At 43.7% G+C, this 25,403-nt stretch overlaps 1 protein-coding gene across 1 annotated transcript in view; it reads left to right on the top strand.

The window, feature by feature from the left end:
- The window catches only part of prkcq (protein kinase C, theta), a 118,660-nt gene that overhangs the window by 48,841 nt on the left and 44,416 nt on the right, over positions 1-25,403 (top strand). Inside the window, exons 4-10 of the mRNA XM_041203272.1 lie at positions 1,433-1,595; positions 9,104-9,135; positions 9,232-9,317; positions 10,069-10,198; positions 10,946-11,055; positions 16,107-16,221; positions 21,002-21,156. Of these exons, the coding sequence (XP_041059206.1) occupies positions 1,433-1,595; positions 9,104-9,135; positions 9,232-9,317; positions 10,069-10,198; positions 10,946-11,055; positions 16,107-16,221; positions 21,002-21,156 (791 nt within the window). The remainder of the gene's footprint in view (positions 1-1,432; positions 1,596-9,103; positions 9,136-9,231; positions 9,318-10,068; positions 10,199-10,945; positions 11,056-16,106; positions 16,222-21,001; positions 21,157-25,403) is intronic.

Below are 25,403 nucleotides of genomic sequence, written 5' to 3' on the forward strand. Positions count from 1 at the left end.
GGGACAATTAATGTTGCACCATAACATGTTCTTGGTGTGAAAAATCCATAAATTTGTATGCCAGTACTCTAAACCCAATGCTTGATGCAGAGTTAAAAACAAAAAAACTGCAGATGCTGATAATCCAAAACAAAAACAGAATTACCTGGAAAACCTCAGCAGGTCTGGCAGCATCAGCAGAGAAGAAAAGAGTTGATGTTTCGAGTCCTCATGACCCTTCATGAAGGGTCATTCTGTTTTTGGCTTGATGCAGAGTGTTGCCTCTCAATCTATATAACCAATTGTCTCTCTCTATTAGAGATGTCTACAATCCCTCGGGGACTATAGCTAATTACCTGCCTACCTAATTACTAGAACCACAGATTTAAGGTGAAAGCAAAACACTGCAGATGCTGGAAATCTGAAACATAAACAGAAAATGCTGGGAAAACTCGGCAGGTCTAACAGCATCTGTGGAGAGAAAACACAGTTAACAGTTTCAAGTCCATATGACACCTCAGAGCTCTGAAAAAGAGTCATACGGACTCGAAACTGTACACTGTTTTCTTTCCTCTCCACAGATGCTGTTAGACCTGCTGAGTTTTTCCAGCATATTCTGGTTTTGCCACAGATTTAAGGGATTGACAAAAGGACCAGAGGCAACATGAGGAAAATCTCTCTTAATGTGAAGAGTGGTTAGGATTTGGAATGAGCTGCCTGATAGGGTGATGATTCAATAGTAGCTTTCAAAAGAGAATTGGATAGATACATGAATGAGAAAAAAAGTGCTGGGATATGAGGAAAGAGAGCAGATGTGGGACTAACTGGATTGCTCTTTGAAAGAGCCAGCATGGAATTGAAGGGCCGAACAGCTTCCTTCTGCATTGAACTATTCCATAATTCTAAGTAGCAATGGCCTAGCTAGACTAGTAGTGGGAAGCTCAGCAATTCTCTGGTCTGGTAAATTGTATGGTTTTAGCCTGTAAAGTTTCAACAATAGCCCAATGCCCACATCGAGGCCCCAAAAATCTTTACTGTTGGCAACCTGCTTCTGGACTTCCCGGCTCTCGAAGTGTGTCCCAAGGCGGAGGGCACGCATAAATGGAAAATTCACTTGTGTGAAATCCTCAGTGTTTTAGTTTGGAGATCCTTAATGGAATTTGCTTTCCCAATGCATCAGACTGCCAAACAAATAGGAAAGGGCTTATTTTAAAATTGGAATTGAAAAACTTGAGTGCAGGTGTTAACATTTTTGTCGGTTTTAAATCGTTGTTTTATGATTGTTGTTTTTCAGTTTAAACGAGTCAGTAATTGGTGACGAGAGACCAGCCCATTGGTTTCTGTCATTGATGCTGAAAGAAAGTAGGTCACTGTTCTTTCAGCCAGTCTGGAGAGGGAGGTGTGATTTCTGCTGCTACATGCAATGATTAATATTAGGCTTTCTTCCCGTCAGAAAACAAAGGAACTGCAGAAGGTGAAACAGAAGGCTTGTTTGCACTGCACCAGCGAAGAGGAGCCATCAAGCAGGCCAAAGTTCACAATGTCAAGTGCCATGAGTTTACCGCAACATTCTTTCCTCAGCCCACCTTTTGTTCAGTCTGCCATGAATTTGTTTGGTACTTTAATTTATCTTACCTCTATCATCTTTATCTTAACCTGTTTAAAAAAAGCAAGGCTTACAGTATGATTATCTGGATTCTTCATCTTTTACTCAATATTGCACAAGAACTTCATTACAATTTAGTGACAAACTTGGCTGTGCATATCATCCAGTGTGGTTTTAGCTCTAGCTATTCCTCTGGGTCCCACGTCACATAGCAACAGTAAGTCTCAATGCAAATCTGACACCAAATTAAGAAAGATTTATCCAAAACACATTGCCATGTACATACTACGAACAGTATCTCATATTGCTGCATTTGAGACAGTAACCTCGCATGGTTGTTCAGATGAAGAATTTGTCAACTAAATCTCTAGATGGGAATGATGCCTTTGGGAGATTTACATTGTCTGTGTAAACATTATGGGGCAAGAATTCCACCACCTGTTTGTGAACATTCCTGTGTGTGCTATGTGCAGCCAAGTCAGTGAAACATTTTTTGTAAAATGTGCTTACTACGCCTCTACACGTGGTGCCCATCACAGTTTTGCCACTACATTGACATGTATCGTAGGGTGGATTTGCTGGAGATGCTTTTTCCTGTCTCTACTGCCCCATTTGCAGTGGACAATGAAACAAGAGACAAATTTGTTTTCTTTTAAAAAGCAACACCTGTCCGAGGCCACAATTCAATTTTCAAATAGGCCTTTGAATGGATGCTCAGGAACCTCTTTTGAAACAGGTGGAAGTTTCCTGTCATTGGTTATCTCAGGGTTCTGTGCCCAGGATAGGACCTTGAAGAAATCCTGGTGAAGCAATGGGTGTGGTGAGTGCCTTGATGTTGGTCGCTGGTCCCTGGAGTGAAGTAGCATAATCAGTGAACCTTAAAGGGGCCGCTGCAAATCGCTCCCAAGAATGGGCCAGGTTTGTTTTTTTATTTAGTGTCCACCTAGTCCCTGAAGCAAAACGCTCTGGCCTGCTGCAGTTCCCTGCATTACCACTCCCCAGGATTCTCTGGGCTGCTGATTCACCCTTTTTTGGCTAAGTGCATTCGCAGGGATTCACCAAGGCTCCTTAGGCAGCGCCTTAACCAAACCCACAACCACTACCACCTAGAAGAATAAGGGCACCACCACCTGCAAGTTCCCCTCCAAGTCACTCTCTCACCATCCTGACTTGGAAATATCAGGCGTTCCTTCACTGTCGCTGGGTCAAAATCCTGGAACTCCCTCCCTAACAGCACTGTGGGTGTACCTACACCACATGGACTGCAGCGGCTCGAGAAGGCAGCTCACCACCACCTTCTCAAGGGCAACTAGGGATGGGGAATAAATGCTGGCCCAGCCAGCGAAGCCCACATCCCCGTGAATGAATTTTTTAAAAAGTACACTCTACCAGTGCCTTACCACCTCTCGGGAGTCCCATAAACCTTAGCCTTTACTAAGAGCTTGTGGAAATGGATGAAGTGGGGTTGTCCGATTGAGAAGCCAGTGTGCGTTCCACACCAGCCGGGTAAGAAAGCTAGCCAAAAAGCAAAATATGGCAGATGCTGGAAACCTGAAATAAAAACAGAAAGTGCTGGAAAAATTCAGCAAGTTGGGCAGCATCTGTGGAGAGAGCAGAATTTTGGCCTTGACGGGAGGGTGGGCCCGATTGACTCGGCGGTGGGTGGGCAGCCAATCGCTGCCGCCGAAATGAGCCCCGCCACCATTTTAAGTGGGTGGGCCAATTAAGGCCCCGCCCAGCAGGCCGGCCAACGGGAAGCGCTATCACTTACCCGCCTGCCCGTTGGGCCCGTGCGCTGAGCCAAAGTTCTCACGGGCCCCTCAAAATCCTGGTCGATTGGAGATTTAATGGCCTTAACGAGGCCTTTAATTAATGGCGGACGCGCCCGCCAACTGAAATATCGCGATGCCGCGCGCTGATGTGGGGATGCTCGCGCAATGTCAGCGCGCGACATTTCAAGCGCTGGCGTGCAGAGTCCGTCACCCACACGCCAGCCAGAAGATCCTGCCCAGTGTTAACATTTCGAGTCCAAAATGACTCCTTCGGAACTAGAGAGAGGTAGAAATGTATTGGTTCCACGCTGTAGAGAAGTGGGGGGAGGGTCAGAACAAAAAGGAAGGCCAGGAATGGGTTAGAGGACGGGAGGGATTAAATGACAAAACGTGTCATGGAACAAGGGGCAAGGTGAGTGGGTAATGGTTGTAGTAGAGAAACGAAGCATTGGTCCAGAGAAATTACTTTATTTTATTCCTTCATGGGATGTGGGCTTCGCTGGCTGGGCCAGCATTTATTGCCAAACCCTAGTTGCCCTTGAGAAGGTGGTGGTGAGCTGCCTTCTTGAACCATTATAGCCCATGTGGTGTAGATACACCCACAGTGCTGTTAGGAAGGGAGTTCCAGGCTTTTGAGTGAGCAACAGTGAAGGAGCGGTGAAATATTTCCAAGTCAGGATGGTGTGTGACTTGGAGGGGAACTTCCAGGCGGTGGTGTTCCCATGTGTCTGCTGCCCTTGTCCTTCTAGATGGTAGTGGTCATGGGTTTGGAAAGTGCTGTCTAAAGAGCTTTGGTGAATTCTTGCAGTGCATCTTGTAGATGGTACACACTGCTGCTACTGTGCGTCGGTGGTGGAGGGAGTGAATGTTTGTAGATGGGGTGCCAATCAAGTGGGCTGCTTTGTCCTGGATGGTGTCAAGCTTCTTGAGTGTTTTGGGAGCTGCACTCCTCCAGGCAAGTGGGGAGTATTCCATCACTCCTGACTTGTGCCTTGTAAGATGGTGGACAGGATTTGGGGAGTCAGGAGGTGAATACTCATCACTTGTCGCAAGATTCCTAGCTTCTGACCTACTCTTGTAGCCACAGTATTTATATGACTAGTCCAGTGCAGTTTCTGGCCAATGGTAACCCCCAGGATGTTGATAGTGGGGGATTCAGTGATGATAATTCTATTGGATGTCAAGGGGTGATGGTTAGATTATCTCTTGTAGGAGATAGTCATTGCCTGGCACTTGTGTGGCTCGAATGTTACTCTACATTTGTCAGCCCTGGATATCGTCCAGGTCTTGCTGCATTTGGACATGGACTGCTTCAGGAGTCATGAATGGTGCTGAACATTGTGCAATCATCAGCAAACATCTTCACTTCTGATGTTATGTCGGAAGGAAGGTCATTGATGAAGCAACTGAAGATGGTTGGGCCGAGGACACTACAGAATCACAGAATCTTAATGGCACAGAAGAAGGCCATTCAGCCCATCATGTCCCTGAGGAACTCCTGCAGTGATATCCTGGAACTGAGATGACTGACCTCCAACAAGCACAACCATCTCCCTTTGTGCTAGGTATGACTCCAACCAGTGGAGAGTTTTCCCCCTGATTCCCATTGACTCCAGTTTTGCTCGGGCTCCTTGATGCTGCATTTGGTCAAATGTGGCTTTGATGTCAAGAGCAGTCACTCTCATCTCACCTTGGGAGTTCAGCTCTTTTGTCCATGTTTGAACCAAGGCTGTAATGAGGTCAGGAGCTGAGTGGCCTTGGCAGAACCCAAACTGGGCGTTAGTGAGCAGGTTATTGCTAAGCAAGTGCTGCTTGTTCACACTGTTGATGATCCCTTCCATCACTTTACTGATGACTGAGAGTAGGCCGATGGGGCGGTAATTGGCCGGGTTGGATTAGCCCTGTTTTTTGTGTACAGGACATACCTGGGCAATTTCCCACATAGCCGGGTAGAAGCCAGTGTTGTAGCTGTACTGGAACAGCTTGGCTATGGGAACGGCAAGTTCTGGAACACAAGTCTTCAGTACCATTACCAGAGTATTGTCAGGGCCCATAGCCTTTACACTATCCAGTGCCTTCAGCCATTTCTTGATATCACATGGAGTGAATTGAATTGGCTGAAGACTGGCATCTGTGATGCTGGAGACCTCCAGAAGAGGCCGAGATGGATCATCCGCTCAGCACTTCCGACTGAAGATTGCAGCAAATGCTTCAGCCTTATCTTTTGCACTGATGTGTGGGGCTCCTCCATCATTGAGGACGGGGATACTTGTGGAGCCTCCTCCTCCAGTGAGTTGTTTAATTGTCCATCACTATGTGTGACAGGATGTGGCAGGAATACAGAGCTTAGATCTGATCCATTGATAATGGGATCGCTTAGCTCTGTCTGTCACTTGCTGCTTATGCTGGCACACAAGTAGTCCTGTGTTATAGCTTCACCAGGTTGACACCTCATTTTTAGATATGCCTGGTGCTGCTCCTGGCATGACCTCCTGCCATGAGGTTACAGATTGTGTTCGAGTACAATTCTGCTGCTGCTGATGGCCCACAGTGCCTCATGGATGCCCAATCTTGAGTTGCTAGATCTGTTTGAAATCTATCCCATTTAGCACGATGTTAATGACACACAACATGATGGAGGGTATTCTCAATGTGAAGATGGGACTTCGTTTCCACAATGACTGTGCAGTGGTCACTCCTACCGATGCTGTCATGGACAGATGTATCTGTGGCAGGCAGGTTGGTGTGGATGACGTCAAGTAAGTTTTTCCCTTCGTGTTGGTTCCCTCACCACCTGCCACAGACCCAGTCTAGCAATTAAATCCTTTAGGATTCAGCCAGCTCGGTCAGTAGTGGTGCTACTGAGATTTCCCTACCCAGGGTGCATTTTCATTGCTTCCTCCAAGTGGTGTTCAACTTGGAGGAGTACTGATTCATCAGCTGAGGGAAGGTGATAGACGATAATCAGCAGGAGGTTTCCTTGCCCATGTTTGACCTGACGCCACGAGCCTTCATGGGGTCCGGAGCCGATGTTGAGGACTCCCAGGGCAACTCCCTCCCAAATGCATACCATGGGACAGGACATACCCAGGGGTGGTGATAGAGGTGTCTGGGACATTATCTGTAAGCTATGATTCCGTAAGGATGACTATGTCAGGTTTTTGCTTGACGAATCTGTGAGACAGCTCTCCCAAATTTGGCCCTAGCCCCTCCAGATGTTGGTAAGGAGGACTTTGCAAGGTCGACAGGGCTGAGTATGTGGTTGTCATTTCCACTGTCTAGGTCGATGCTGGATGGTCCTTCCAGTTTCATTCCTTTCTTTTTGAGACTTTGTAGCAGCTTGATACAACTGAGTGGCTCGCCAGGACAGTTCAGAGGGTGTTTAAGGACATTACTGTGGGTCTGCAGTCCCATACAGGCCAGACCAGGTAAGGGCAGCAGATTTCCAGTGAACCAGATGATTTTTATGGTTATCATTGGACTTTTAATTTCAGAGTTTTACTGAATTCAAATTCCACTATTTGGCTATGGCAGGATTCATGCCTAGGATCTTGGGTCCCTGGGTTACCAGTCCAGCGACAATACCACTATGCCATCGCTTCCCCAATTAATGGCAGAATAAAGGATCTCTCTGTCTGAAAGCAAAAATGTGCAAACTGACACTTGGCAGGGGAAAACAAATCAAAATGGAAAACAGAGTTCACGGTCTAGGTTGTTGAACTTGCTGTTGAGTCCAGAAGGCTGTAAAATGCCTAATCGGTAGGCAAGAGTGCTCTTTCTCCAACTTGTGTCAGAACATTGTAGCAAGCCGAGGATAGAAACGTGAGCATGACAGCAAGGTGGTTGAATTAAAATGGCAAGCGACAGGAAGATCAGGATTGTGCTTGCAGACTGAGCGAAGGTGCTCCGCAAAGCTGCCAAGCAGTCCATGTTTAGTTTCTCTAATATGAACAGCAAATGCAGTAAATTTAAAGAAATGAATTGCTGCTTCACCTGGCAGGAGTGTTTGGGGCCTTGGACGGTGAGGAGAGAGAAGGTAAAGGGGCAGGTGTTGCACCTCCGACGATTGCATGGGAAGGTGCCATGGGAAGGAGATGAGTTGATGGGGATGATAGAGGAGCAGACCAGGGTGTCGCGGAGGGAATGGTCCCTTCTGAACGCTGACAGGGACAGGAAAGATGTGTTTGGTGGTGGCACCATACAGCAGTGGCGGAAGTGGTGGAAGATAACCCTTTGAATGTGGAGGCAAGCTGGGTGGAAAGTGAGGACAAGGTGAACCTTATCTTGGTTCTGGGAGGGAGGGGAAGGGGGAGGGCGGAAGTGTTGGAATGAGTCAGACATGGTTGAGGGCCCTGTCAACCACAGTGGATGGGGGGGAAGTGGGGTGGCAGGTGCGGGAGGGGGAATTCTTGGTTGAGGATAAAGGGAGACATGTTGAAAGCACTGTTATGGAAGATAGCATCATCGGAACAAACGGAAAAACTGGGAGAATGGAATGAAATCCTTACAGGAATCAAGGTGTGAGGAGATATAGATGAGAACTGTCAGAGTCAGTGGGCTTATAATGAACATTAATAGGCAGCCTATGCCCAGTAGTGGAGACAGAGAAGTCAAGGAAGGGAAGGGAAGTGTCAGAGATGGACCATTTGAAGGTGAGAGAAGGGTGGAAATTGGAAGTGGAATTGATGAATCTTCCACTTCTGGGTGAGATCAGCAACCAGCACCGATACAGTCATCGGGTACTGGAGAAAGAGGTGGGGGAGGTGACCTGAGTAGCACTGGAACAAGGAATATTCCACATACCTCTCAAAAAGGCCGGCATAACTAGGTTCCATGCGGGTACCCATAGCAACACCATTTGTTTGGATGAAGTGAGACCAGTTAAAAGAGAAATTGTTCAGTGAGAGAACAAATTCAGCCAGACAGAGAAGGGTGGTTGTGGATGGAGATTGTTCGGGCCTCTGTTCAAGGAAGAAGGGGCAAGCCCTCAGACCATCCTGGTGGAGGATGTAGTTGTAGAGAGATAGGACGTCCATGGTTTTTATTTTATTCATTCACGGGATGTGGGCTTTGCTGACTGGGCCAGCATTTATTGCCCACCACTAGCTGCCCTTGGAAAGGTGGTAGTGAGCTGCCTTCTTGAACCCCTGTAGTCCATGTGGTGTAGGTACATACACAGTGCTGTTAGGAAGGGAGTTCCAGGATTTTGACCCAGTGGCAGTGAAGGAACGGTGATATGTTTCCAAGTCAAGATGGTGAGTAATTTGGAGGGGAACTGGCAGGTGGTAGTATTCCCATTTATCTGCTGCCCTTGCCCTTCTAGATGGTGCTGGTCATGAGTTTGGAAGATGCTGTTGAAGGAGCCTTGACGAATTCTTGTAGATGATACACACTGCTGTCACCATGCGTCAGTGGTGGAGGGAGTGAACGTTTGTGGATGTGGTACCAATCAAGTGGACAGCTTTGTTCTGGACGGTGTCCAGCTTCTTGAGTGTTGTGAGAGCTGCATTCATCCAGGCACTTGGGGAATATTCCCCACTTGCAGATAGGCTTTGGGGAGGCTGTTCGGGCCAGGAAACTGGAAATTATTGATATGATGTGGGGACGTATGAAGTATGAACTCTACCTATGTGGGTTTCTCACTGGTTTGTGTTTAGTGATGTGTTTTTTTGTGTGGGTTTCAGACATGCAACTGATCAACAAAAAAAAAAAATAATTGAATTCTGCTCCTTTTTGTTTCTTTCAGGGGATTGAATAAACAAGGCTACCAATGCCGACGTAGGTGGTTTCTCATGTCCACATAATTCAAACTAAAATTTTGTCGTTGCTTGTTAGCTTTGAACACATTAAGACATTCTTCTGTTTACCTTCCAGAGTGCAATGCTGCTATTCATAAGAAGTGCATTGATAAAATAATAGCCAAGTGTACGGGATCGGCGGTGAACAGCAGGGAAACCATTGTACGTACCAGAGCCCCTGAACATAAAGAGTCTTTGTGTACATGCAGTACGTTAGAACTGTGAGGCACAGTGGCAGGGTTTAACTCAAAGTGTCCTTAACTAGGGTCATTTCCAGAAAGCCACATTAGTTAAAACAGACTAACACCTTCAACAGTAAACCTGTGTTATATCAACATCAATAACATTCCCATTTCAATATCTGTCTATTACACAACTGACCCTGCTATGATTTCTAGATGATTCATAAGTTACACAGCTAGAGGCCCATTTCCACATTTCCCAACCTATTCCCCTTGGCTAAATATTGTTTGATAGGCGGATCTCGAAGTTAAGCTCTCTGCGACGTTTGCATGCTTTTCATTAGAATTTGCCAGTAGAAAAGCCATTAGGTTTGAAAGGCTGAGTTGACTCGAAAGAGGTGGATTCCGCAGCTCGAAGACCAACTAAACTTTTCCTCGTCAAATGTCACAACTTTTAAAAAATTTTCCGTTCACACAAACAACAATTTAGTTTCCTCTCGCAAGATTTTGCCAGCACCGTTACAGATTGTTTTGTCAGAATTTCGAGACAGTCGACATTGAGTCAGTGGTAGAACACTGCACCTTTATATTGCCACCTTTGCCCATAGAAATCAGTTAGTATCTGTGTACCGTTCCATGTTTCATGGATACATTTCAATGACATTCACTACTCTCTTTTAAGGGTACAATAAACTTTCCGCTAATCATCTGCATTCTCTTTTGATCTCTAGTTTCACAAGGAACGGTTTAAAATAGATATGCCCCATCGATTTAAAGTCTACAACTATAAGAGCCCAACATTCTGTGAGCACTGTGGGACCCTGCTGTGGGGTCTGGCAAGACAGGGTTTGAAGTGTGAAGGTGAGTATGCAGTTGGCAAACACAATGGTGAAAGCATCCATGGCCCAAATAGAAGACTACTCCAAGAGCGACCTCTAATAGCCACCTTTAAAAGACTTTATGGCCACCCACATCCAGTACCCATGGATATAATGGATGTAGTACATGCACTGCCTTTTGGATTAGAGTTATACAGCCACCATTTAAACGTTGAAATTAGGCTTCCACTTGTTTTGGGCAAAAGCACTGGTCACCCACTTTGAGGCCTGCTTGAAAACTGAGTTGGCTGATATATTTCTTTGCAATTTTATTCTGCCTATTTTTCAACAGGAGCAGAGTGGTAGGCAGATTAAAATCTCCTTTCTGGGTGTCTATTTTTTTCCAATGTACCTCGTAGTGCATAGAGCAAGCTATAGATCATTGGAATACAGTTGAAAGAAACCTGCGCTAATCAGATTGCAAAAATCCCAGATGAAAGGAATTGCAGCTACTCGAGAGTTCCTTACCCCCTCAGATTGCTAATTGGATAAATTATGGTAACTGCTCACAGCAAAGATAACTGCAGAACTCATAAATTAAATTCTACCTTGTCTGAGTTAACTTGCAGTTTATGAAAATCTAACAATTAATGTGTTTCTAACTCCCATACAAGGTCTGTCCTATGGGAAGCAGCAGAATATATAAACCATCCTTAAGTGACTAATGTAACAGGAGGTAAAGCAAAACCCCTGATCAGTAATACCCTGTGTTTGCTTGCCTCTCTGCTAGAATGCGCTATGAATGTTCATCACAAGTGTCAGAACAAAGTAGCAAACCTGTGTGGCGTTAATCAGAAAATGATGGCTGAGGCCTTGGCACAGATAGAGAGTGAACAACAGGTATGGAACATATTGGTGTTTCTTTGGTTACCATTTTGAGTCAACATTGTGAAGCCTTTTGTGTTACAGAAAATGGCATAAACTAAAAGGTCAGTAAATGTAAAATAACTCCCACCTGAGTATTATGATTAGTCCCATTGCTTATTGTTCCATTATGGTCACATCTAAGAACAAAACAACAGCTCCTTCCACATCAGCACAATAAAGGTGGTGTAAATAGCTGAAAGTATAGGAAATAAGTATTCAGTTCACATGAATTCAACATCTGTTTTATGCTTGTTTAAAAAATTGATCTTCACAGCCCAAAAATCCTGCACAGGCTGAAGCTTGCCTATAAACATGGTTCTTTCACATGTACTTATTCTTTTTTAAATTTTATTTGCATTTCGGGACTCTTGCTAAAAGTGTCCATTGACATTTGATAAGGTGCCACATCAAAAGTTAATGTAGAAAATAAAAGCTCATAGTGTATGGGCTAACCTATTGGCATGGATAGAAGTTTAGCTAGTTAACAGGAAGCAGAGAGTTGGCATAAATGGGTCTTTCTCTGGTTGGCAAGATGTGACGAGTGGTGAGCCACAGGGATCAATGCTGGGGCCTCAACTTTTTACAATTTATATAAATAATTGGATGAAGGGATGGAAGGAATGGTGGCTAAATTTGCTGATGACACAAAGATAGGTGGGAAAGTAAATTTTGAAGAGACAGTTAGGAGGCCACAAAGTGACATAGATGGGTTAAGTGAGTGGGCAAAGATCTGGCAAATGGAGCAGAATGTGGGAAAATGTGAAATTGTCCATTTTGGCAGGAACACTAAAAAAGAAGCTTATGATGTAAATGGTGAGAGATTGCTGAGCTCTGAGATTCTGAGGGATCTGGGTGTCCTGGTGCATGAATCACAAAAGATTAGTATGCAGGACAGCAAGAAATTAGGAAAGCTAATAGAATGTTATTGTTTATTGTGAGGGGAAGTAGGGAGCTTATGCTTCAGTTGTACAGGGCATTGGTGAGACCAGATCTGAAGCAATGTGTACAGTACTGGTCTTCTTATTTAAAGAAAAATGTAAATGCATTAGAAGCAGTTCAGAGAAGGTTCACTAGACTAACACCAGGAATGGGTGGGTTGTCTTATGAGGAAAGGATGGACAGGTTAAGCTTTTATATGGAATTTAGAAGAGTAAGAGGCCACTTAATTGAAACCTTTAAGATCCTGAGGGGTCTTGAGAGAATGTTTCCTCTTCTGGGAGAATCTAGTTTAAAAATAAAGGGTCGTTCATTTAAGACAGAGATGAGGAGAAATTTTTTCAGAGGGTTGTGAAGCTTTGGAACTCTGTTCCTCAAAAGGCAGTGGAAGCAGAGTCTTCAAATATTTTTAAGGCAGAGCAAGGTAGATTCTTGATTAACAAGGGGGTGAAAGGTTATCGGGGTTAGACAGGAATGTGGGGTTGAGGTTACAATCAAATCAGCCATGATCTTATTGAATAGTGGAGCGGGCTCGAGGGGCTGAGTGGCCTTCTCCTGCTGCTAATTCATATGTTCATATGTTGTTTGCATGTTCATATGTAAGTCTTCAAGGTCTATACATAGCAAATTACACATGGGAGTGGGAGAGATTAGAAAAAAAACCATTGGTATTTCTAAAGCACCTTTCAGAATCTCAGGATGTCTCAAAGCATTTTACAGCCAATGAAATACTTTTGAAGTGTGGTCGCTGTTGTAATGTTGAAAACACAACAGCCCAATTTGTGGACAGCAAACTCCCACAAATAGCAATGTGTTAATGACCAGATCATCTGTTCCTCTGAAGATGAGTGAGGGATAGATAGTGATCAGGACAACAGGGATAGCCTCCCTGTGATTCTTCAGAGTGATGCCATGGGATCTTTTCCATCAACCTGAAATGGCAGGTAAAGTCTCATCCAAAAGCTATCACCCACAGCAATGCTGCACTCTCTCTGAACTGCACTGGAGCGTCAGCTGAGATTTTTGTGCTCAAGTCTCTGGAGTAGGGTAAGAGCCCACCTCAGCTTAAAATGCCGTTGTATTAAGAATGTGCTATCTATCTGTAAATTTTACCAACTGGTCTTGGGGCAGAATTTTCGGCCCCACATAGGGGCGAGGACAGAGGTGGGTAGGCACGAAAATTCACTCTATCTACCGGTGAGTCGGCACCATCCTGTCCCCATGGCCCTTTTCCTGGAGGGTGAGATCATGAGCGGAAGGACAACCCATAGTTGGCAGACCAATTAAGGCCAATTATCAGGCTGCAGATCCTTCCAAAACAAAAACAGAATTACCTGGAAAAACTCAGCAGGTCTGGCAACATCGGCGGAGAAGAAAAGAGTTGACGTTTCGAGTCCTCATGACCCTTCGACAGAACTTGAGTGAGTCCAAGAAAGAGTTGAAATATAAGCTGGTTATTTCAACTCTTCCTTGGACTCACTCAAGTTCTGTCGAAGGGTCATGAGGACTCGAAACGTCAACTCTTTTCTTCTCCGCCGATGCTGCCAGACCTGCTGAGTTTTTCCAGGTAATTCTGTTTTTTTTTTGGATTTCCAGCATCCGCAGTTTTTTTGTTTTTATGCAGATCCTTCCATGCTGGAAGGCCTCCTTCTGGTCCTCCAACTTTGAGAGCCCATCCTCTGCCCATAAAAGGGGAGGCGGTGGCATAGTGTTATTGTCACTGGACTGGTAATCCAGAGACCCAGGGTAATGCTTTGGGGACCTGGGTTCAAATCCCACCAAAGGAGATGGTGAAATTTGAATTCAGTAAAAATCTAGAATTAAAAGTTTGATGATGATAATCATGAAATCATTGCCGATTGTCATAAAAACCCATTCACTAGTGTCCTTATAAGGAAGGAAATCTGCTGGCCTGGCCTACATGTGACTCCAGACCCACGGCAATGTGGTTGACTCTTAAATGCCCTCTGAACAAGGGGCAATTAGGGATGGGCAATAAATACTGGCCTAGCCAGTGACGCCCACATCCTATGAACGAATAAAGAAAAAAGCAAGCATGTCCTCTGGCCAAATCAGGGAAAGTCACTGCTGACTAACTGTTCCCCACACAGCGCAGGGTCCAGACCCCAATTTGACCCTGAATTGGGGTCCCCACCCAAACTCTCGGATGAATAGTTGGGTTAGATCCTTGGCGTATTTTGGAGTCAATATAAATTGAACGCAGTGTTACCAGGGAGTGATTACAATGAAAGGACTTCGATAACAATTTAATGATAGTGCGGAAGCTTGAGTGCTTAATTATCATGTGCAACCTGAGGTTAGATAATGGCCCTGTAATGGCTATAGAATGCTAGTTATTAATCAGAGTACACTCTGTAATTCACAGAATAGTATTGTTGTCAGCTGTATGAGCACTTGGAGCCAATCTGCGTCACGTCATTGATAACAGAGAATTATTGCTATTGTGCTGTCATTGTTGGAAGATTATTAAGAAATGATTAATAGTTGATTCTGTTCCGAGTAGTTATAATAATGATATTCACCAACAAAAATGCAGCTACAAACATTGCAGTTTTCGAACTTCAAGTCTCAAGTTTGTTATTCAAAATCCTGAAGCCACCCACTTCCCCCTTCATGTGGGCATGCCTTCATTTATTATCTTAACTTACACCTAACTGAAAACCATACATATTTTAGGATAATCAGAGAAACTATGGCTATTTTTTTTTTGACAAGCTGAGAAATAGACTTGTAAGAACAGTCCCGAGCACCATACATTGGGGAGGATGGCCCAAGATGGAGTGCCGCGTAAATTTACCAGAATGATACCTGGACTCCAAGGGTTAAGCAACAAGGAAAAATGGCAAAACAAAACTCAGGTTGTATTCCCTGGAATTTAAGAGGTTAAGGGGTGATTTAATCAGAGATTTCAAGATATTAAGAGGAACAGATGAGATAAATAGAGAGAAACTATTTCCATTATTTGGAGGGCTTGGACTAAGGGGGCAGAGTCTAAACATTAGAGCCAGACTTTTCGGGAATGAAGTTAGAAAACACACAAATTGTGGTAGAAGTTTGGAATTCGCTTCCGCAAGTGGCAATTGATGCCAGATCAATTGTTAATTTTAAAACTGGATTTTTGTTTGCCAAAGGAAAAGGACAAAGGCGGGTTTATGAAGTTAAATTGCAGATCAAGCCATGATCTCACTGAATGGTGGAAGAGGCCAGAGAGACTAAATGGCCTTCTCCTGTTCCAATGTTTCAACTGACATCCATTACAATGCTGAAGAGTTAAGCCAAATTACAGAGGAATCTACATGAACAGAATTTGTATTTGCAGACAGGGAGTGCACATGCTGTCCCGACAGCCATAAGACCATAAGACATAGGAGCAGAAATTAGGCCATTCAGCCCATCAAGTCTGCTCCGCCATTCAATCATGGCCAATAAGTTTCTCAACCCCATTCTCCCACCTTCTCTCCGTAACCTTTGATCCCTTTACCAATCAAGAACCTATCTATCTTGATCTTAAATACACAATATAGGGGTACTTGGCTAAGGTCAGTAGGTGCACGATGCCAAGGTTCAGGAATGCCTAGACCACCACTGAAGTTTAACTAGTTTAAACTGCATAAGCGAGGGTATTGTGTGGAAGAGCTGGATGGAGGCTGAGCCATCGAGGATAGGTTTACCCTTCCAGGTCTTATCAATAAGCCAAGCTGGCTGGTTAATCATCAAAAAGGCTGCTGAGAATTATACTCTTCTGACTCCGAGATCAAATTATGGAGTCTGAGGCAGAGAATTACTTTGTTTCCAATCTCCCATCGCAAGGCCTAACATCTTGGACTGAACCTCAAAGGGACCCTGTTATCTCCTCCCCTCTCAAGAAGAAAAAGACCAAAAAAAGTAAATCAATGGTCAATGATCTTATTTTTTTTTGGCAAGTAATACATTTTGATTTAGTAAAGTGCACGTGGGCAGGCTCGGGGATTAAAGTGCGGGACTGAAAAGAAATGGTCCAAGGTTCTGTTTGACGTTTTTCTTGGCTGCTGATTCTGGAATATCCTGTTTGTGTCCCTTCGATCCAGGCACGTAATTTGCGTGATCATGAGCAAGTAAGTCGAGAAGGACCTGTTGAAATTAACCAGTGCGTTCTCAAAAAAACAACTGAAGTAGAACAGGCTGCTGCTTCTGCTAAGAAAGGTACTGTGGCACTTTTAGACTATTTTTATGCTTTGTTGTCCTTCCCTATGTAAAGAATTTATGTAAAGATACAAACTATCTTTTATTGTGCCCAGTCCAGATTTTCCAGGCTTCTTGGGGATTTAAGGCGTTGATAAGAATTAAGGCCATTGAGCCCTCAGGAATGACCACGCAGACTGTCCCTGTCAGGACAAACATACAGAAGAAGCAGCAGCTATGCCCTTGGATCACCTGGTACCACCAGTGTCCAATCGTAACCTCCCTGGACAGTCATGCAGACAGCAAATGAAGCAGATGAGAAAAAGATTCTTAGGATGTAAGACCCCGAGTTGTAGCCTCTGTCTAGACATGGGGCCCAATTGCCTGCATCTGAACAAATGACAAACCCTCATCAGACCTGCACCACCACCCAACAATGTCTTTAAATCCTATGAGAAATGTACTACACTGTTCATGAGCAACCTGGCAATAGTGATCACAAGGGATAGAATGATAATTGAGAGAGAGAGAGAGAGATGAGTAAGGCAAAAACCAGAATAATAAATTGGCGAAAAACAGATGAGAATGGCAGGGAAACTGGAACAAAATATCAACAACGGTGGGAAATATTTAGCAAGACGATTAATAGAGTTCGGCAAAAATGTCAGAAGTGAAATTTTCTACTTCATTAACACGAAATGGGCTGGTAGTGCATTTGAAGCCAATTTTTACTGCAGCGGTTTGTATTTTCCATTGACTGAGTAAATGTTGCCAAGATTCTTGATTTCAAACCAAATACAAGTGACAGTGATTCAAAGAAATGAGTCTCTGAAAAGCGTTTGAACTATAGTTCTGCAAACTGCAGTGGAAAGAGGATGGGGGATGGTGAAAAATCAGCTGCTGATTCGTTCAGAGCTGGGTTTGCTCTGTTGCTGGAGAACAGTTACATGTCAATATTCCACTGAAACACAAAAGACAAAAGCAGCCCAGAACGAAACCTCATGAACAATAAAGCGATAAGGGTAAAATGGAAATTGAAGAACAAAGATCCCTCCAATTTTATTTGCTATGCACAGTGAGTTTTATTGATACACTAAATAGAGAGGAATAAAGGAGAGGATGACAAAACAGCGTTCGAGGAGGATAAGAATTAAGTAAAAAAGGAACAATTAGGAAGGCAAAGAGACAGGGCAAAATGAAATTATCAAAGAATATAAAAAGAAATAGCATTCCACGGACACATAAACACCAAATGGAGAATGAATATAAAGATATACAGGCTAAACTCAGAGGGAATGATAATGAAAAGGCAGAATATTGATTTTTTTTTAATTCTTTCATGGGATGTGGGCATCGCTGGCTGGGCCAGCATTTATTGCCCCTCTCTAATTGCCCTTGAGAAGGTGGTGGTGAGCTGCCTTCTTGAACCGCTGCAGTCCCTGTGGTGTAGGTACACCCACAGTGCTGTTAGGGAGGGAGTTCCAGGACTTTTAAGGATTGAATAATTACTTTGCCTTGGTATTTCCCAGGGCCTGACAAGGTGGACATGATATCCTTCTCTAATATTATGACATTTGAGATGGAACGGAAGGAAACAGTTGATAAATTAGGCAAATATAAAAAGGATAAAACACCTGGTCTGGATGGATTGCATCTGCACATACTATAAGAAGTGAGGAAGTGATAGCAGACACCCGTTTTTATATAGATAGAGAAATTTCAATAGAAAAATGAATAATGACAAAGAACGCACAAACAGATAATTTTATTCCTACATTTAAAAAAAACATGTAAGAACATAAGAACTAGGAGCAGGAGGAGGCAGTTCAGCTCCTCGAGCCTGCCCCGCCATTCTTAACGATCATGGCTGATCTCATTTTGGCCTCAACTCCAATTTCCCGCCCTCTCCCCATAACCTTTCAACCCATTGCTAATTAAAAATCTGTCTATCTCCTCCTTAAATTTATTCAGCGTCCTGACATCCACTGCACTCTGAAGTAGTGAATTCCACAGATTTACGACCCTTTGAGAAAAGTAATTCCTCCTCATCTCTGAATTAAATCTACCACCCCTTAGCCTAAGACTATGGCCTCTCATTCTAGAATGCCCCACAAGGGGAAATATCTCCTCCACGTCTACTTTGTCTATCCCCTTTAGCATCTTATATACCTCAATTAGATCTCCTCTCATCCTTCTAAACTCTAGCGAGTATAGGCCTAAACTGCTCAATCTCTCCTCATAAGACAAGCCCCGCATCTCTGGAATCAATCTAGTGAACCTCCTCTGAACTGCCTCCAATGCAACTACATCCTTCCTCTAGTAAGTGGACCAAAACTGTGCACAGTACTGCAGGTCTCGAGGTGCGGTCTCACCAATGCCTTGTGCAGTTGCAACAACGCTTCCCTGCTTTTATACTCTATTCCTTTAATGAGATAGAGGAAGTATAGGGCACTATAGACCATTTAGCTTCATGTCAGAAAATAAAGACCAGCAGAGACCTGAGGGCCTGCAAAAAAAAAATCACTGGATTTAACAATAAATAGTAAGCTAAAGACATGGGGCCTGAAATTATACTGTACAATACTAGTAATGATCAATAATTTGTTCACCTGAAATCTCGTTTTCCTATTTTAGCGGAGGAGTTAATGCATTTAAACCTAATGCATTAACCAATCCTCCAAAGCAATTGAGAGAGTTCAAGAGAAACTTTAGCCAAAAAGAACAGTTGAGACGAGGAGTCTAGATGCAATCAAGGTGAAGCTTGATGAACATACGAGGGAAAAAGGAACCACAGGTTACGTTGATGGGGTTAGAAGAAATGAAGTGGATGGAGGCTTGTGTATAAAAAACAGTGTGGACCAGTTGGGCCAGATAGCCTGTTTCTGGGCTGCACATTCTATGAAATGTAGTGACCTTTAAATGAATGCGCCAGTGTTTGTCCACCAGCCTCTTTCAAATAATCTCAGGCTTTAGGTACACAAGCGCACAACGATGAATTCATTCATCTGCCAGTCTGAAATATTTCTTTCTTTTCACTTGAGGGTCTAAATAGCCCAAATCTTCAGGAAAATCCTCAAACGAGCTGTGTTTGTAACTTGGGCACTTCAAAAGCTGTTGGTCTTCTCCCTGTGTAGCAAGCTCTTTTCAGGCTAGCTACAGCCTCAGGGTCTTCAGGGTCCATCCTCGGCATCACCCCCCCCCCACCACCACCAGAGACCAGTGAGACTCACGTCTGATTTCATTTAGCGGGTTTCAGATACACGTAACTTCCTATAAACATACAAGTACTTGGCAGATTCATGTCTTCAAAAATCACAGACTACTTGAATGCTCATATTTTAAATGTGTCTTGAGGCAAACAGCAACCACCACCCCCCCGCACCCCCCCCCGCCCCCCCCACTTCATTCTAATGTCATCCTCCAATAGGCTGTTGTATAGTCTTCTGGCCACATGGTTCAACATCAATCAGTTATTGGAAAAGTCCAATACAACACCTTCCTCACAAGTGCACATTCAGAAGATTTACAGCATGGTGAACCGTTTAGTGCTCCTTTGATTAACATTAATTGTCAACCTGAAGATTACGAGGGAAGAAACAAAGAGTGGCAACCATTACCCCTACTCCTTGTTTTACTGGCTACGTGTGCTCTCTTGCTCTCTTTCTCCCCCAAGTGGCCATTTCAGGAATAATGAATGAATTAACGAAATAAAGATTTACATTTACAGGCGTTACAACATCTCTTTGAGAGCAATGTCTCGGTGTGTAGTGACTAACTTTGAAATGGAGTGACTGTCTTTTACACAGGGTAAAGAAGTGGCCAGTCCATGCAAAGCAGGATCCCACAAATGAGATACTGCAACATCAACAACAGCAACATCTTATATTTATATAGCACCTGTAACACAATAATGCATCCCAAGGTGCTTCACGAGGAGCATTTTAAACAAAATATGATGCCAGGCCACAGAAGAGGATATTAGGTCTGTTGAAAGTTGGGGTAAAGAGGTAGGATTTAAGTGGTGTCTTAAAGGAGGAAAGTGAGGTAAAGAGGTGGAGAGGTTTAGGGAGGGAATTCCAGAGGTTAGGGCCCAGACAACTGAAGGCACAACCGCCAATGATGGAGCGATTAAAATTGGCGATGATCAAGTGGTCAGAGTTAGAAGAGCACAGATATCTCTGTGGGTTGTGGGCCGAAGGAGATTACAGAGATAGGGAGGGGTGAGGCCATGGAGGGATTTGTCAACAAGAATGAGAATTTTAAAATCTAGACCTTACTTGACTGGGAGTCAGTGTGGGTCAGCAAGCCACAGGGGTGGTATGGAATGGTGCCTGTAAGATGTGGGCAGCAGAGTTTTGAATGACTTCAAGGGTCAGTATTTGGTGCGAGCAGTTGAGGGAGGAATGTTGTTCAGAACTTTCTATTTTTCAGATAGCACCATGGGACAGAGTATAGGTACCATTTCACATCTGAAGGAAGGCATCTCAACAAGATAGCAGTTTATCAGTATTATACTGGAATTTCAATCCGAACTATGATGTACTGCAACATAGGAACAACCGTAGGCCATTCAGCCCCTTGAGTCTGTTCCACCATCTAATCAGACCATGGTTAATCTATGTCATAATAATATCATGCTGTCTTTTACCATAATGAGTTATGTCTCGAGAAAAGTAATCGCCTTCTGTGATAGGGACCAGTTCTGTAACAGCGAAGGCAGTAACTGTTCTCAAACTCCTTCATAAAAATGCAAATCTAATTTCCATTCATGTTCCTGAGTTTTGCACATTCCTGTCTCCAGATGTGCAAGGAATCACCTGGGAAACACCAGCTGAAGATGAGGACTCATCGCCCGACTCTCCCACATATGAAGAACCCCCCAGAATTGACCAGCGCAGGTTCGCAGTTGATGACTTCATCCTTCACAAAATGTTAGGAAAAGGTAGCTTTGGCAAGGTGAGAAAAGGACAAATGCAAAATACTGAGGATGCTGGAAATCTGAAATAAAAACAACAGATGCTGGAAATACTCAGCAGGTCAGATAGCATCTGTGAAGAGATTTAATGTTTTAGGTCAATGATCTTTCATCAGAAAAATACAAATGCACAGTTGGAGATGAATCTTTTTTTTGTCCTGTACTCTTTCATGAGAGATGTGGGTGTGACTGGCAAGGCCACTTTTTTTATTCATTCATGGGATGTGGGCTTCGCTGGCTGGGCCAGCATTTATTGACCATTCCTAATTGCCCTTGAGAAGGTGGTGGTGAGCTGCCTTCTTGAACCGCTGCAGTCCCATGTGGTGTAGGTACACCCTCAGTGCTGTTAGGGAGGGAGTTCCAGGATTTTGACTGTGTGACAGTGAAGGAATGGAGATATATTTCCAAGTCAGGATGGTGAGTGACTTGGAGGGGAACTTCCAGGTGGTGGTGTTCCCATCTATCTGCTACCCTTGTCCTTCTAGATGGTAGCAGTTGTTGGTTTGGAAGGTGCTGTCTAAGGAGCCTTGGTGAGTTCCTGCAGTGCATCTTGTAAATGGTACACACTGCTGCTACTGTGTGTCGGTGGTGGAGGGAGTGAATGTTTGTGGATGCTTTGCAAATCAAGCAGGCTGCTTTGTCCTAGACGGTATCAAGCTTCTTAAGTGCTTTGGGAGCTGCACTCGTCCAGGCAAGTGGGGAGTATTCCATCACACTCCTGACTTGTGCCTTGTAGATGGTGGACAGGCTTTGGGGAGTCAGGAAGTGAGTTACTCATCGCACGATTCCTAGCCTCTGACCTGCTCTATTCATCACAGTGTTTGTATGGTTATTCCAGTTCAGATTATGGTCAATAGATGTTGATAGTGAGGGATTCGGTGATGGTAATTCAATTGAACATCAAGGGTTGATGGGTGGAGGCTCTCTTGTTGGAGCTGGTCATTGCCTGACACTTACGTGGTGCAAATGTTACTTGCCACTTGTCAGCCCAAGCCTGGATATTGTCCAGGCCTTGCTGCATTTGGACATGGACTGCTTCAGTATCTGAGGAATCGCGAATGGTGCTGAACATTGTGCAATCATCAGCGAACATCCTCACTTCTGACCTAATGATGGAAAGAAGGTCATTGGTGAAGCAGCTGAAGATGGTTGGGCTGAGGACATGACCCTGAGGAACTCCTGCAGTGATGTCCTGGAGCTGAGATGACTGACCTCCAACAACCACAATCATCTTCCTTTATGCTAGGTATGACTCCAACCAGCGGAGATTATTCCCCCTGATTCCCATTGACTCCAGTTTTACTAGGACTCCTTGATGCCACACTTGGTCAAAAGCTGCCTTGATGTTAAGAGCAGTCACTCTCACCTCACCTCGGGAGTTTAGCTCTTTTGCCCATGTTTGATCCAAGGCTGTAATGAGGTCAGGAGCTGAGTGGCCCTGGTGGAACAAAAGCTGGGCAGCAGTGAGCAGGTTATTGCTAAGCAAGTGCTGCTTGATAGCACTGTTGATGCCCCCTTCCATTCCCATAAGACCATAAGACGTAGGAGCAGAAGTAGGCCATTCGGCCCATCGAGTCTGCTCAGCCATTCAATGAGATCATGGCTGATAATCCTCAACTCCACTTTCCTACCTTTTCCCCATAACCCTTGATTCCCTTACAGATTAAAAATCTGTCTATCTCAGCCTTGAATATATTTAACGACCCAGCCTCTACAGCCCTCTGTGGTAAAGAATTCCACAGATTAACTACCCTCTGAAAGAAGAAATTCATCCTCATCTCTGTTTTAAATGGGCACCCCCTTACTGTGAGATTATGCCCCTGGTCCTAGACTCTCCCACAAGGGAAAACAGCCTTTCCACATCTACCCTGTCAAGCCCCCTAAGAATCTTATATGTTTCAATAAGGTCGCCTCTCATACTCCTAAACTCCAATGAGTACAGGCCCAACCTACTCAAAGTCTCCTCAAAAGAAAATCCCTCCATACCCGGTATCAACCTAATGAACCTTCTCTGGACTGCCTCCAATGCCAGTATATCTTTCCTTAGGTAAGGGGACCAAAACTGTTCACAATATTCTAGGTGTGGTCTAACTGGCCCCTTGTATGGTTTTAGCGAGACTTCCCTATTTTTATACTCCATTCCCTTTGAAATAAAGGCCAACATTCCACTTGCCTTCCCTATTACCTCCTAAACTTGTATGTTAGCTTTTTGTGATTCATGCACGAGGACCCCCAAATCCCTCTGTGCTGCAGCTTTCTGCAGTTTTTCTCCATTTAAATAATATTCAACTCCTCTATTCTTCCTGCCAAAGTGCATAACCTCACATTTTCCCAAGTTATATTCCATCTGCCACTTTTTTGCCCACTCACTCAATCTGTCTATTCTTCTGTAGACTCCTTGTGTCATCCTCACCAGTTGCCTTGCCACCTATTTTGTATCATCCGCAAATTTGGCACATTTCCAAATTCACTTCCCTCATCTAAGTCTTTAATATATATTGTAAATAATTGTGGCCCCAGCACTGATCCCTGTGACACTCTGCCAGTTACAGGTTGCCATCCTGCAAATGCCCCTCTATCCCAACTCTCTGTCTTCTATTAGTTAGCCAATCCTCTATCCATGCTAATAATCTGCCCCAAACACCGTGGTCTCTTATCTTAATAAATAGCCTTACTTGCGTTACCTTATCGAATGCCTTTTGGAAATCTAAATATATTACATCTGCTGGTTCCCCTTTATCTATCCTGCTTGTTACCTCCTCAAAGAATTCTAATAAATTTGTCTGGCATGATTTCCCCTTCATGAAGCCATGCTGACTCTGCTTGGTTAGATTATGTAATTCTAAATGCTCTGCCATTACATCCTTTATAATAGACTGTAACATTTTCCCAATGACAGATGTTATGCTAACTGGCCTACTGTTACCTGTTTTTTGTCTCCCTCCCTTTTGGAATAAGGGTGTCACACTGGCAGTTTTCCAACCCTTTGAGACTTTTCCAGAAGGATTCTTGGAAGATTACTACCAGTAATCCATTATTTGTGTAGCTACTTCCTTTAATATCCTAGGATGCAACCCATCAGGTCCAGGGGACTTATTGGCCTTTAGCCCCACTAGTTTCCATGTTACTTTTTCTCTATTGATAGTTATTGTATTTATTTCCTCCCCCTCTTTTGTCCCTTGATTATTTAGTATTTGAATGTAATTAGTGTTTTCTACCGTGAAGACTGATGCAAAGTATTTACTCAACTCCTCTGCCATTTCCTGGTTCCCCATTATTATTTCCCCAGCCTCATTCTGTCAGGGGCCTATGTTCACTTTGTATATTTAAAGAAGCTCTTACTGTCCGTTTTTATATTAGTTGCTAGTTTACCCTCAACGTTTATTTTCTCCCTCTTTATTATTTTTTGGTCCTCTTTTGTTGGTTTTTTAAAACTTTCCCAATCCTCTGGCTTACCACTAATCTTTGCAATATTATATGTCTTTTCTTTTAATTTGATACTATCCTTAACTTCCTTGATTAACAATGAGAAAAAAACAACAAAGATAAAAACAAAAAAAAACAAAAAAACTGCAGATGCTGGAAATCCAAAACAAAAACAGAATTACCTGGAAAAACTCAGCAGGTCTGGCAGCATCGGCAGAGAAGAAAAGAGTTGACGTTTCGAGTCCTCATGACCCTTCGACAGAACTCACTCAAGTTCTGTCGAAGGGTCATGAGGACTCGAAACGTCAACTCTTTTCTTCTCAACAGATGCTGCCAGACCTGCTGAGTTTTTCCAGGTAATTCTGTTTTTGTTTTTGATTAACAATGGTTCGTTTATCCCCTTCCTTGAATCCTTCTCCCTCACTGGGGTGTAGCTTTGTTGTGAGAGTCATGAGCTATTTTCTTAAACGTCTGCCATTGTTCATCAACCATTTTTTTCTGCTAAAATCCTATCCACCAGGCAACTCTGCCCTCATTCCTTTGTAATCACCCATATTTAAGTTTAGCATAGTTGTTTCTGACCCAGGATTCTCACTCTTAAACAGGAATGATAAATTCTACCATATTATGGTCATTGTTTCCTAGGTATCTTTTACTCTGAGATCGTTTATTAAACCTGCCACGTTACAAATTACCAAATACTTCACTGATGATCGAGAGTAGACTGATGGGGCGGTAATTGGCTGGGTTGGATTTGTCCTACTTTTTATGTACAGGACATACCTGGGCAATTTTCCACATT

The sequence above is a fragment of the Carcharodon carcharias genome, chromosome 13 (genome assembly GCF_017639515.1).
Source record: "Carcharodon carcharias isolate sCarCar2 chromosome 13, sCarCar2.pri, whole genome shotgun sequence".
Classification (NCBI taxonomy): Eukaryota; Metazoa; Chordata; class Chondrichthyes; order Lamniformes; family Lamnidae; genus Carcharodon; species Carcharodon carcharias.